At 34.4% G+C, this 15,003-nt stretch overlaps 1 protein-coding gene across 1 annotated transcript; it reads right to left on the bottom strand.

Moving 5' to 3' along the window:
* Window positions 1-11,882: 11,882 nt before the first annotated feature.
* On the bottom strand, window positions 11,883-14,009 carry LOC127870272 (hydramacin-1-like). The gene is made up of 3 exons (XM_052412904.1): window positions 13,807-14,009; window positions 12,847-12,932; window positions 11,883-12,257 (listed from the first exon to the last, which is right to left on the bottom strand). The coding sequence occupies exons 1-3, from the start codon at window positions 13,857-13,859 to the stop codon at window positions 12,082-12,084; spliced, it is 315 nt and encodes a 104-aa protein (XP_052268864.1). The 5' UTR covers window positions 13,860-14,009; the 3' UTR covers window positions 11,883-12,081.
* Between the last annotated feature and the right edge of the window lie 994 nt (window positions 14,010-15,003).

Here is a 15,003-nt window from a genome sequence, read left to right as displayed (position 1 = left end):
TCTTTCTGGGATGCAGCTTTTCTAAATAAAAGCAATGCAATATTGCTAAAGCGCGTGACTGAGGAACATTTACAGACCAAGCATGTATATGTTATACATAGGTGTTTGTGTGTTTGTTGTAGAAATACGTTACGAACGAATGATTCTTAAACACGTATGACCATGACTATTTAAAACGCGTAATCGAAACACTTTGCAGCCATAATATGTCAATTTTATAAACGTGCACGTTGCTTTTAAAAGTACTTTTCGAACGAGCAGCTGTAAATAAAAAATATGCACATTTTATTTAACCCATTTATGCCTAGTGGACTCTCCCATCCTTCTAAATCAGATCAATTTATTTCCAAAATTAGGGATGTCTAGTATATTTATTTTTATATTTAGAATATTTCTTACAGAAATTCCTTTAAGCAAACAGCGCAGACCCTGATGAGACGCCGCATCATGCGGCGTCTCATCTGGGTCTACGCTGTTTGCCAAGGCCTTTTTTCTAGACGCTAGGCATAAATGGGTTAATTCGCAGGCCTATCATATGTTTATTAAACATTTGCTTATTTGGTAGTAGTAGAAACAGTTTAACAACCGTGTGGACCCGCGAGAAAATAATCGATAAACCCATTGTAACAAATGAAATTGTGTCAATCGCTTTACGTAAATGTTTATTATTATAGACGCAGATCTAAATACGAAATACACACTTGAAATGGATGATATTTTAGTTGTATACTTGAGCTTTTCACATTATGATTTATTTTCGGTTATGGACACGTGTATGCTATTTGCAAAGAATACGAAAAGACTTACCTGTACACGTTTTCGCCAACACGTACACGCCAACACGTGCACGCCGACTTGTTAACATACACGCCAACATACACGCCAACACAAACACGTACACGCCAACACAAATCTTTAGTTCTGTTCTGATAGGCTGCCTCTTCCGCCTCTGTTGCAAGCGGCTCTAGGTAGTTCCGCTTGTCTGCTGTAATACTTCGCTTTACGCTCCTATTTGCTTCGGTGTACTCTTCTTGTGCTTTAACTTTTCCGGCTCGTGTTCTGCTGTTGTTGACACTTGCCTTCTTTGCTCTTCTTTCCGTAACTTTCTGGAGCGTCTCTGCTGATATCCACTCCTTGTGGGTGTAAGACTTTGAGCCGAGTGTCGTGAAGATCACGAGTTTGTTGTTTTAAGACTACTCCGTTGTTATTGTTTTCTAATCTTGCCGGAGTTTAGGTTCTGTTTCCGGAGTATATTTGTTATATTACCGGTGTTTTTTCCCGCCTAGAATGATATTCATGTAATTAGCATGCTTTTCTTGAGTTTTCGATGTATAAATACGAGGATATATGTTGTTCAAGTTTAGATAGGATTTGATAGTTTTTTGGAATTGTACGAATTTTTATTTATGTATTTAGGCAATATAACATCACCAAATTTAATGGAAATAATTACTATTAGTGTATTAATAAAAGGAAATCGTAAAATTAGAAAGTGTTGTGTTTCTCTTGGGGTTTAAAATTAAAATATTCGATGTGGCAATAAGGTAAAAAATTCAGTCTAATTAAACGGTTGCGTCTATCCAAATGATCAGTTTGCCACATTGTTTGGTGCCGGAACCCGGGAAACGAGGAATAAGTTTATGGATTTATATGGAATTATTGGGCTAAAATCAGGTATGACATTTTGCTTATAAGTAAAGAAGCGGTCATGTGTGCTTCGTGAAATGTGTTTTTTAAAAGCGTAAATTAAGTAACTATGAAAATTGTGTAACTACCGTCTTATGCTATGGAATTATATATTCTGAAAAGTGTTCACGTTAATATTTTTTTTGCGGTGCGCTAGTCTTCGTTTAATATATATGTGTGAACAATGAGTTTTGTATGTTACCAGTGTTAACATGTTTATGGAGAAACATATGATTGTTCTGCATATTGTTTTAAACTTGCTAACTTATTAGCATACACATAATATGTTACTTATTATGTTCCTACTATGGTCATAATGAATTTGTATAAGTTTTTTTGTACTTTGTTGATTGTTATTGTATAAAATAAACACATTTCATGGCGGGGAGTGTTAAAATCATTAATGTGATTTAATTTTAAATATTAAATTGTTTAAAGGCGCGTCATTGTATGACGCCGTCAAGTACAATATTTTTCCGCGACGTCGCACGTTTACGTTTCACCGTTTGACGTCATACATTTTTAAAAGAAACATCATTTGCGAGGTCCGTTAAATGGGGAACACCATATTCGGTATTTATAATATGTATTTTCAATGAATTTATGCTTTTTAATCAATATTGTATAAGATATTAAGATGTAGCTAACTTAAATAATTATTAAGAATTTCGATATTTATTGAAAATGTTTCAAATTGTCATTTTATGAAACCTTTTATTCTTAAATGAGTTTATGCTATTATATTATACTTTGAATAGCATATCTGTTGTACTATAATCTTATTATTCATTTTATTTGTATTGTTACTTTAATTATTGTAGAGAATCGTCAATAGTAGTCGTCAATCGTAGTCGTCATTGTTAGTCGCCAATGCTTGTCGTCAATGTTAGTCGTCGATGCTTGTCGTCATGTTAGTCGTCAATCCTTATCGTCATTATAGTTGAAGGAAATAAAAGCAGAAAAAGAGACGCATTTTTGATTACTTAATTATCCTACGGCGTCCTCGTAACACCCCACAACCACTATATTAAGTTTACAAAGATGCTTTCGTACTACAAATTGCACAAAAAGCATTTTATTTCTCAGCACTCTTTTTATATTTGTATACTATTTGTTAAGTTTTGCGATCAACACATTTAAATTTCAAAGACAATGAATGAAACTTGAAAATGCAAAGCCAAAGGTTCTTCAAAAGCCAGCCAAAGAAATATCAAAATGGTAGCCACAGATTCTTCAAAATGCAATTGAAACAGATGTTAAAATGTCATCAAAAGAAACCTCAAAATGACAGCCAAAAAAGGGACTTGTAAATTCCATCAACAGAAACTTCAAAATGCAATACAAAGAAACTTCAAAAGGCCATCCCAAGAAACTTCGAATAACAGCCAAAGAAACTTCAAAATGCCATCCAAAGAAACTTTAGAATGCTATCCAAAGCTGCAACTTTAAAATGACTGCCGAAGTAACTTCCAAATGACAGCAAAGAAACTCCAAAATGACAGCCAATGAAACTTCAAAATGACAGTGAAAGAAACTTCAATATGACATCCTAAGAAACTTCAAAATGACATCAAAGGAAACTTCAAAATGCCATTCAAAGAAACTTCAAAATTGCAGCAAACAAAATATTTCAAAATGCAATCCAAAGAAACTTCAAAATGAGAGCCAAAGTAATTTTAAAATTCCATCAACAGAAGCTTAAAAATGACCATCAAATAATCTTAAATTCCTGCCAAATATCCTAAAAAGATCTTCCAAATACTAATCAAAGAAACTAAAATGCCATCCAATGAAACTTTTTATTTATTCATAAAAACATTCAATATTAATAATAGTTGTCACCTCCATTACAATATGTCTGACTTCATTTAACGAAATCAGTAATTTTGTGAATACATAAGGATGGGAATATGTTATGATGAGGATCAAAGCATATCAAAAATATTCTAAAGGCATTCTGAATTAAGAAAACCAAAGAAATCATTTTATCTAATAATGTTATAAGGATGGGGGTCTTATCTAAATTCTTTTCACCCATCTAAGGCAGGAGCCCGTCTTTTGCAGGGAGTTAATTTATTGCCTAACAAGCCTGACTGAGATTACATAAGACGGAATTCTCCCGACAATTCAACAAAACAGTCGGGGAGCCAAAAAGCAAAAACAAATTCAACCATGTGTACCTCTGTTTCCGTCTTATATTTCACGCCACTCGTCCGTTTGCGCCATCTAAATAAATAGCGAAATTCCCCCATTAAGCAACCTTTGTAGGTACCCCACACACCATTACCCAGAGAAATGAAGACACTATGCTTGAAACTGTAATCTTTTTAGCGGTACTTTCAATTATAATTGTGTCTTTTTCTGAGAAAACTGGGCTTAATGCATGTGCGTAAAGTGTCTTCCCAGATTAGCCTGTGCAGTCCGCACAGGCTAATTAGGGACGACACTTTTCGCTTTTATTGTATTTTTAGTTTCAAGGAAGTCCCTCCTTACCGAAAATCAAGTTAAGGCGGAAAGTGTCGTCCCTGATTAGCCTGTGCGGACTGCACAGGCTAATCTGGGACGACACTTTACGCACATGCATTATGCCCAGTTTTGTCAGAACACGACACAATTGCTAACACAACTTATTCAGATTAATTTACGTTTTGGTGAATCTTTTGAATCAAATATGAGTCGTGTTCTGACAAAACTGGGAATAATGCATGTGCGTAAAGTGTCGTCCCAGATTAGCCTGTGCAGTTCGCACAGGCTAATCAGGGACGACACTTTCCGCCTAAACTTGAACTATGAGAATTGAGCTTGATGTCAAAAACCATGATCTTACGCAAAAATGACGTGTTTTGACAAGGTTGCCAATTTGTTGGCCAATAATAATGGCCAGGAATGGACATTGGGAAAGCAGACTGATGACTTTGTCAGCTAACGGATGATTTAGTTGTCTCCCATAATGTGTTTCTAAGGTTTGTTCCTATAATTTGTTAACAATTTGTTTTTATCCATTAGCCATTATCTTACTACAAAAATAGTGATTTATTGAATCATGTTCTGACAAAACTGGGCTTAATGCATGTGCGTAAAGTGTCGTCCCAGATTAGCCTGTGCAGTCCGCACAGGCTAATCAGGGACGACACTTTCCGCTTTTATGGTATTTTTAGTTTCAAGGAAGTCCCTCCTTACCGAAAATCAAGTTTAGGCGGAAAGTGTCGTCCCTGATTAGCCTGTTCGGACTGCACAGGCTAATCTGGGACGACTCTTTACGCACATGCATTAAGCCCAATTATCTCAGAACACGACTCTATTGAACCGAAGCAGAGCCAAGACCTGCCATAGTTTGTATTTTTTAGTCATATCTCGGCAGTGCATGAGTTTAAATGATAATCCTTTCCTCGGCTATATGTAAAGGATGTACGAAGTTTACCAGTTGTGTACCTGGGTACCATTTTACTAAGCAACTTATGCAAGTCTTAGACTTACACACATATTTTAAAATAATTGAATTTCATTTATTTCAGATTGATGCAAATTAATTTTTACTTGCGATGTAACATTATATTATGAATTTCATTAAAACATACCATATTTCAATGTAGCAAGAATTTGAAGGAACTATACTGCGTTAGTCTACGAATTGCGTAAGTAGCTTAGTAAAATGGTACCCCGGTGCACAACATTGGTCAGTACATACGATAGGACGTAGGCTATATTGCACAGACAAGTGCAAAGCTTAACCCTTTACCACTATAATTTTGACACATTGGTAGCCCCTTAGAAAGTTAAATTTGATGTAAAACCTTTCTTACTAGATTCAAGTTTTAAAGGCTTCATTTCCAACCCTTAGATACTGATAAGCACCAAACAGCATAAAACTTGAACAGACTGCGAGTTTACTGCAGACTGTTCTGGTTTTACGATATGCTGTTTACACATAGCCATTTTCACTTTGCTTCTGAGTGGGAAAGGGTTAATGCCTCCCAAGCCATGGATCGCCTCTATAATATCTTTTAGTCGAAATCCATAAATATACTTTTGATTCTTCATAGTTCTGTCTATGTGTTTATTTTCTCAAATTACTTGTTCAAAATTGGCCTTAAAATAACCGACATAAGATCAGTTTAACTAAGCAGTGTTGTATTGACACTTGGCTATGGAGCTGATTAACTGCGAGTGTAATTAATCCAATAAGCATTATTGAAAAGTTAAATTCGTCAAATGATATTAACACAATCATGTCAAAAGCCCTTTGTCGGGCCCTTAAATAACAAGGCTAATACAGAACATAATGCAAGCATTAATTTAAAATGAATGTGGTCCAGTAGTCCTTAAGTTATGGTGAATACCAGTACCTTAAGTCAGTATAGTTTATATAAAACTAAGCTTATGACGGGTGAAAAAGCAGGGGCTTGTGAACTACATACAATTGTTTATACTGGTTCAACAAATGAGCTTCATTCTGTGGATACTGGGCTTAATGCATGTGCCTAAAGTGACGTCAGAGCAGTCCACACAGGCTTATCAGGGAAAACATCCGCCTACACTGGATGTTTCGTTTAAAAGAGACCTCAGTAAAACAAGAAATTTCATAAAAGCGGAAAAAGTGTGTTCCTAGATAAGCCAGTGTATTAAGCCCCATTTTCCAGGATCGTGGCTCAATTAGTCTTGTTAACTAGTTTATAACCCTATCATGATGATGTTCAGACACTCACAATACCATTTCATTTAATTTGCATTAACTGTTCATGAACAACAGCCAATTCATAAAAAAATTTCGGAGGAAATTCTTAGATGAACTAAAGAGAAAAAAAAAAACAACAACAAGAAATGAAAGATGTTTCTCTGTCAGGGATTCAAACCCGAGTCATATGGTTTGAATTGTTGATGCCTTTACCATTTGGCTATTCCCACTTGAACATTATTATGCGACAGTTTACTTATGCATGTGATCTATATGTCATCAGCAATTTCAGTACATTGTAGATATTTCAAAGTTTTTTTTGTACAAAGGCTTTACAATTCTCAATGTCAAATTTATTCATGTTCAACAACAAAATTGTATTTTAACACACATTTTTATGTCCATCATATTATTCCTCTTTGTATATACATGACAATACATGTATATACACGATTCTTTTGTTAATTAAATTTGTGCAAACATTCATTACTGTTTTATTCTTTACTCTATAAACAAGTTCGTTTGCAGGTAATCATTTAACTAACAAGTTAAATGTTGTAGCTGAGTTAATTCTGACACTGTGGACACTAAATGACACCTGCAATCTGGGAAAACAGAGTTTACTGTGGACACTAAATGACACCTGCAATCTGGGAAAACAGAGTTTACTGTGGACACTAAATGACACATGCAATCTGGGAAAACAGAGTTTACTGTGGACACTAAATGACACCTGCAATCTGGGAAAACAGAGTTTACTGTGGACACTAAATGGCACCTGCCATCTGGGAAAACAGAGTTTACTGTGAACACTAAATGACACCTGCAATCTGGGAAAACAGAGTTTACTGTGGACACTAAATGACACCTGCAATCTGGGAAAACAGAGTTTACTGTGGACACTAAATGACACCTGCAATCTGGGAAAACATAGTTTACTGTGGACACTAAATGACTACTGCAATTTGGGAAAACAGAGTTTACTGTGGACACTAAATGACACCTGCAATCTGGGAAAACAGAGTTTACTGCATGTTTGTAAAGTACGTACTCTCAGATTAGCCTGTGCAGTCCATACAGGCTAATCAGGGACAACACCCTCTGCTTAGACTTAATTTTCAATTTCTTTAGAACTAAAAACTCCAATAAAGTGTAAAGAGTAGTCCTTGATTAGCCAGTATGGACTGCACAGGCTAATATGGGACGACACTATACACAAATGCATTAAAACCCATTTTCCCAAAGCGCTGCCCATATTTTTGCCTGTTTATTTGGTGTTTTTTGGCAGATTAAGACAGTGTCACCCTTTCCTTCAATGTTTACTTTCATAGACTGACATGTCAAACTGGGGCTAATACAAGGTTTACCATACACAGTGATTCAAAAAGATAAAGCAATCTCTCAAAACGGTTTCTAAATCACTCTTTTGTATGCACTCTGTTGGATATCACACCAAACAGGGCTGCTTAACTTATTTAATCAAGATTCAGACAGATTTAAACCATTTTAATTGACAAATCCTGACATAATGTCACAATCAGGTGCACCCAGTCAATTGATTAAATGTGTTTCTGTGACATAAACACCCCATCATTTTCACACATTAAAACTTGCATTAATCAAAGATTTTAGTTCTGCTTCTGGCCTGTGCACTACTATAGGTAGATTTAAATAACATTGACAACCAATAAGGTAGAAAGGTGCTTAACTGTGCAGCTACATGCTGTGTGTTGTGACCTATGTTGGAAGTACGTCAGAAATATTGTACTTACTTCCGCAAAATATTTACATAAAAAAGTGATGTTTTTATTATGTATCATCAGAACCTTTAGTTGGTAAAGATTTATCTCTTTGCTTTTAACATTAAAACACATTCCCAGGGAATTTTCCTAACAGATCTATCTTTTATCACTTTCAACAGAAAAAGGGGGCGTCGCAAATTCTTTGTGTGTTTGGTATTTTGTTATAAATGTGTTTATGTTATGCTATATCTTTTTCAACCGCAAACAATAGCTCAACTGATAGTCTGTTTATTCTTGCCATCAAAACCAGCTGTTTAAGACGATTGGCACTTCAGTAAGACGGACAATGACTTGGCAATTCCGTAATTGTTTACGATAGCTTACCAAATACACACCTAACCACCACTGAGGTATTATGATCAACCGCAATTGACTGTCTGTAAACAATCGAAATTAACCCCGAATTGTTTTACTAACATTGTTGAATATAATTATACAATCAAATTAGCACAAATTACTATCATACATATTTATAAATGACTATCATACCAAAAGACCCCATTGGTTTGATCATTTCTCTGGGCGCTCATGGGGGTAAATTTGTTCATTTTTTCGTCCACATTGGTTCCAAAAGATTGTAATCAAATATGTGCATAAAGTGTGCAAATGGAATTTGTTAGCAGACATATGGGCTTTGAAAACAGGTTGGAAAACATTTCTAACTCAGTTTTCTATTACAACAGATCATAGGGTCAATGATTGATCTGAAATATTTTGCGTGACTGGTAACTGGAGACCAGTGTATAATTTCAAAACAGTAAATCATAATTTGTCATTGGCTTTCATTTTTTAAATACCCCCCCCCCCCCCCCCATCTGTTTAATCATTATGGTTATAATCTTGAATGTTAAAGACGAAGCAATTTAAACTTATGGAAAATAAAGCATATCTAAATTGTTTTCTATAATTTACCACTGTGTACTTGACATAAAACAGTTAACTGTTACTAAATAACACTTTTATAAGTCTAAAAAATAAATTTTAAGACGCAAGGGCAGGGCTCAACATTAACCTAAAAAACAACTTGCCCTGCCGGGAAAATCTACTTGCACTCAGAACGTAAAGCCTATTGCCCAAACATGAACAAGGGCTGTTTGTAAAACATGCATGCCCCCCATATGGGCTGTCAGTTGTAGTGGCAGCCATTGTGTGAATACGTTTTTTGTCACTGTGACCTTGACCTTTGACCTAGTGACCTGAAAATAAATAGGGGGTCATCTGCGTTCTTGAGTTATTTTCCGGAAACCATCTAATGGACGGACCGCCGACTGACGGACGGACCGACCGACATGTGCAAAACATTATACCCCCTCTTCTTCGAAGGGGGGCATAAATATCACATTAACTGTGAACCTCATATTTTTAATACAGATCAAAATGATACACCACAAACCTTTTTTTATTTTTGCACATTTAACAAAATGATTACAGCAATTAAAGTCTAATTAAAGTCAAAATAACTGGTCTTTGTTCATTTTGCACTTGCCCGGTAGGACAAATAGATTATAAAATAACTTGCCCGGACCCAACCTTAACTTGCCAGGGGCAATAGTACGACTGTTAATGTTGAGCCCTGAAGGGTCATAACTCCACTATTCTTGCAGTGGGTTTGCAGACTGACAAAGTTTTTTAGTCTTTTTTACCACAAGCTTTTTATATACTTACACTAGGTAAGTTTAAATTGTGTGAAAACAGTTGGAAAAAGCACAGGATGATAGAGGAAGTTTAAACATTAGTTAAAATAAAGGGACACAACTCTACAATGTCTTGGGTAATTTGGCTGATTAAGGAACAGTTTTTGTGTACAGACGGACTATTCAAATGCTCCAATAAAGGTGTAATTTGTCAAATTAAGATTGAACATTCAAAACAGTCATTGAGGGCTGTCTATGAACTTTTGTATCCAGAACATGAATTTGAAATATATCATTTATTTAAAAGTTTGAAAATAAAATTGAGATGATCCTTTAAAGGGACCTTTTCACGTATTGGTGAATTGACAAAATAAAATAAAAATGTTATAGATTCACAATTTTTTGTTGTAGTTTTAATATTTCTGAGGAAACAGTAATACTTAACATATACCATGCTCTAAAATATCCATTATATGCATCTTTGACGGTTTAAAAACCTGAAAATTATAAAGCGTTGCAACGCCAAATGATTGAATAATTTGGAGAGTTCTGTTGTTGTTATATTTTTGACACTATGAGGATTGCTTATACAAAGTATACAATACATCGCTAATTGTATGAGCACGGGTGGCTCGAGTGGTCTAAGCGATAGACTTTAACTCTAGGGCTCAGTGGTTTGAACCTAGTTGAGGGTTACTTTTTTTCGTTCTTTAATTTTATTCTTGTTCTTTTACTAGAGCTTTTAGATTTAATATTTACATTGTTAAGCATTTAATGACAAACTCCAATACATTTCTAAAATCTGTGAAAAGGTCCCTTTAATGAAAACTTATTAGTGATTTGGCAAAGAACAATACTGTTTATAATTAAATATGTTTTTAAATGTAATGCACCAATTCCATCATTCAAGTACTGTATATTTTTATCAGACGAACAAGATATTGAAAAGCACAATAATAATAAAACAAACATAAAATAATATAAAATAACATTTTGAATTAATGCATTATTTTGTGAAATCTTTTAAAATCTTAATGATGATTTCTTTTTCTTGCAGCCACAAAGTATTTGCTGCACCTTACGTGTGTAGTTGTTCTTAAGTGCTTTAATCTTTAATGAGTACATACGTACAGCTAAAAATGTTCCTAATAAGAGCTTTTCTAATGTAAAACAAGGGCTGTTTGTAAAACATGCATGCCCCCAGATGGGCTGTCAGTTGATTCGCGTTATGGTAAAAATATACTTAATAACTTTGGAGTGCAATGCTTTACTCTCTAAAAACATGAACATCATTTATAAGAAGACACAATTCTCTGTAGTGGCACTTGCCATGACTTTACTTTAGAATGTTTCTTTGTGTATGTGGTAGGGAAAACATTGTTGTTTAACAGAAATTCACTCTTTTGTTTGAAGGTTGGAGACTACATGATACTTCAACAGATTGCGGGAAACCCCATCCACTGGTACAAAGCCGGTAAATAGATGGCCGTTAAACAGTGAACGTTGATGTGCGTCGAGTTCTTTCTTGCATAACGCATGACCTATCTTTTGTATTGTTTAAATCATTGCGGTTTGGAATTCTCTTCAAGAAAATATATTGTTATCGGGGTCTATGCGCAAAATTTTGACTTTTTTGTTGTTAAAGTTATTGCTTTTACATTGAATTTGTGTAGGAAATATTTTAGTATATTGCGACCTTAAATCTTTACTTCACTCGCTACGAATTTTCTTAGCGGGAGCTGAAATTTCGTAATCGTGTTAAAATTAGCGAATGAAGTCGAGATATAGAGCAAATATTAATACGAAATAAACGCTAATCACTTTCTTGCTGATTTTGCTGGAAAGTGAGCGGCATTTAAAAATTATTAAAATAATAAAGTATTTACAACGGCGAAAGATATATATCTCGGCAAGCACGTCGCCATCTTGATTATCGCGGTATTACCCCTCTGTGTAAAAGGCAATACTGTAATGTTTGATGCAGAATTCTTCATGCCCTAAATTGGTTCCGTTGAAAAGAACGTTGATATTATTCATTATTGTTGTAAACTTCAGTATAATAATGTCGGGGAAAAAACAACAACATTATATTACAGGTTAATTTATTTAATGAAAATTCAATAAGAACACTGTAAATAAAAAAAATGCTGCTGCTACTTATGATTAACACAATATTTTTTTACATTGGTAGGTATTAATTTAAAAAAGAAATCTAAAATAAGCACAAGTTTATGTTTAGCAGCATTTATACTTAGTCAGGTGTATATACTTGACATGAATTCAATTAAAAGCATTGGCACTGTAGGGCCTTTCTGGATAGCGGACATTTGGACTTCACTTCCACGCAGTTGCCCCCTCTTTTTCCAAGCTCCTTGCATCGGTCAGTGCAGGATTTCCATAACCAACCCGTGGCCCCACTGCTCCATTTGGAACATCGTGACCAGGCTTCGAAGCATTCGCCTGAAATCAATGTACACAGTGCACTATTGTTGGGCATTTGATTACTGCATTTCCTGGGTCGCTTTTTAATAAAAACTGTTCCGAAAGAACACATGTTATTTTGTATATGATGTCACACAATTCTACGATGTTCAATGATTAGATGGCATGGACTGGATAATGAATAAAAAATCAGTTAATTGGGAAATAAGCAGTTGTATAAAAATGACTGTGTATGCGTTAAATATATGTTTCACTACATTACACAATACATTCACGCTACACAATACGGTCAGTCAATTGTATTATTATAAGTGCATTAATAGAAACTAATACCTAATAAGACGACAACTTTTTTACAAACATAATTTTCAATGAATAATGAATAATAATAATAATTATACAATTTGCATTCACCAACGTTGAGAGTGTACGAGTGTCTCGAAACAAATACTGTAAGATCATTATAACCCGTGGGTCATTAATTTTCGTTGATTACATGGTTGACGGTCCACCAATTAAACACAAACACATCTTAAAATAACAAATCTAAAACACGAAAGTTTGTGCGAAATAAATGATTTTACAGTGTGTTTACAATGGAACTTACTAAACTGAGCTTCGGATTGCTTAAATAGCTGGCAAGCGAGGAGAACCGCTACTGCAACTTGTATGCTGACTCGAAGCATGGTGTACCTTGAAAATAACGCTTCATGTTAATCCTTATGTTGTATTAAAATCTATTGCTTCTGTTATATATCTAACAAACATAATGTCGAAAACGTGTGCATTTGGTGCATTATGCATATTGAGTTGAAACAAATACAGTAAATTGTATTTTTAATGTGCATACCGCGCACATATATGTTATATAGCTTGCAAGAAAATCGAAGGAATTCGAATTTGATATTGTTCACATTATGAAATAAAGTACAACGAACGAGCTAGAAGAACCGAATTAAAAGATACCAAAAACAACTAAAACCAATCATTCGACGCACAATGGTTTATTAATTGCCATATCAGATCACACAATCTTGTAAGATCGGTATACAAATAATACCCAAGTATAACAAATGTTATAATGGTTTTCGTGATGTACCTCAACTAAAGTTGAAAGAGCTTTTCCTATCAGACTTTTTTTATTGGTGTCCACTTTATTATTGTGTTTTTATTTAAGCCGATTATTTGAGAACAATAAAGAAATGTATCATCTTGATACTATACTTGCCCGCTCGTGTTTGAGAAAAAATGTACCATTTATTTAGTTATTTAATTAAATAGAAATCGAACAAGCAAGACGTTTGAGTAAAGAAAAATTCACAACCTTCCGTAGCTTATAATTAAATATAAACTTGTGTTAAAACAATATTTCGACAAAATAAATGAATCCTCCTTTACAGGAGGCGTCTTATGAAATGAGAACTTATTCAAACACGCTGCTTTGAAATTTTCAAAGAAAAAGTAAAATATGTATCTCGACTTATTTTAGCAGTATGCGAATTATGATTAACTTCGATAAACTATGTATCATATTTTTATTTTAGCAATAAACAACAAATTTACTTACTTTGAATGTTCTTCAACTTTATCCTGTCTTATGTATGTGTACACGCTTTGCATTTATACGTTATAGACAAGGACACATAATAAGCACACGTTGTAGCATTGGTTAGATTTTTACATTTTTGTATCCAATCAGCACATGCGAATATTAATTATACAATCCAAAACCGATCCAAACCAGTTTCTAGATAAAATTAAAAACACCACACAGTTGTATAACCAACATATTTTGCACGTTCAGGATGTGCGTGACTTATTGGCCTAATAAACAAGATGAGTCACACAAACGGCATGAATAACATCCGCTTCGCGGCGCATTTTACATAATCCAGTTTATTTTTCAGGACTAATAATGTACGTTGTTTATTTTATTACGAAATCCGCGTTGGTATTTTATCTCATTATAGTTTATAACAAAGAGTATTTCACATATTTATTTGTTTTGCTTCATTGCCAGCAGAGAATGCATTCTCGATATACGGAATACTATGTCAACTTTGAACGAACTGTATCTGTCAACAACATTTAAATAGGTTGTATATGACTACCGCGACTTGTCGTCATTCTTTACCTACAACACTGAAATAGCTAGATCGTAAAATCCTGAAGTTTGTTGAGCATTTTGTTGTGGTAATTGTACGTGTATATATATAACGACACGATGAGAAACAGAAGCTCAGGAATCCCAACTAGGTTTATTCAATTTATTGGTTGAAAAAGGCTGTTCTAATACCCTTCATTATCATCATGCATAATCATACATATGTATACTTACACATTCGAAATGCAAGTAGATTACGCGCTAAACATTAATAATAAATGTCATTGATGATCCCCACTCATGTTTTAATTGTCGATCTGGTTCCATCAAGAGATAGTATGTATTCAACGGATCATAATACACGTGCTGCGGCACATATGTCAATCTCTAATATTTATAATACATGCAATTCGAATAGAAATAACAACGTGTGTTAAAGTGACAGTCCATAGCTATATATATGGACAGAATCGTAAGAAAACGTGTTTTTTATGAGGATATCACTGAAAATCCGGTTGAAATCGGTTGAAAACAAACAATATAGCGATTTTTATTTCGGGGTCGAGTACGGTTTAGTACGAAAACGACCTAATTAATATTCATGATTCGACACGTTAATCAAACCTAAACAAACAAAATTACGGATAAGGGCGAATTTAG

Source organism: Dreissena polymorpha, chromosome 2 (genome assembly GCF_020536995.1).
Source record: "Dreissena polymorpha isolate Duluth1 chromosome 2, UMN_Dpol_1.0, whole genome shotgun sequence".
Classification (NCBI taxonomy): Eukaryota; Metazoa; Mollusca; class Bivalvia; order Myida; family Dreissenidae; genus Dreissena; species Dreissena polymorpha.
Note: the sequence above shows the minus strand (reverse complement) of the source record. Positions and strands in the feature narration are given on the sequence as shown.

Excerpts from the sequence above, each read along its gene's own strand:
- LOC127870272 (XM_052412904.1), bottom strand. The coding sequence starts at position 13,859 with ATGCAAAGCGTGTACACATACATAAGACAGGATAAAGTTGAAGAACAT. Across the intron at positions 12,933-13,806 it reads AAAGTTGAAGAACATTCAAA|GTACACCATGCTTCGAGTCA; the intron begins GTAAGTAAATTT and ends GTTATTTTCAAG. Across the intron at positions 12,258-12,846 it reads GCAATCCGAAGCTCAGTTTA|GCGAATGCTTCGAAGCCTGG; the intron begins GTAAGTTCCATT and ends CATTGATTTCAG.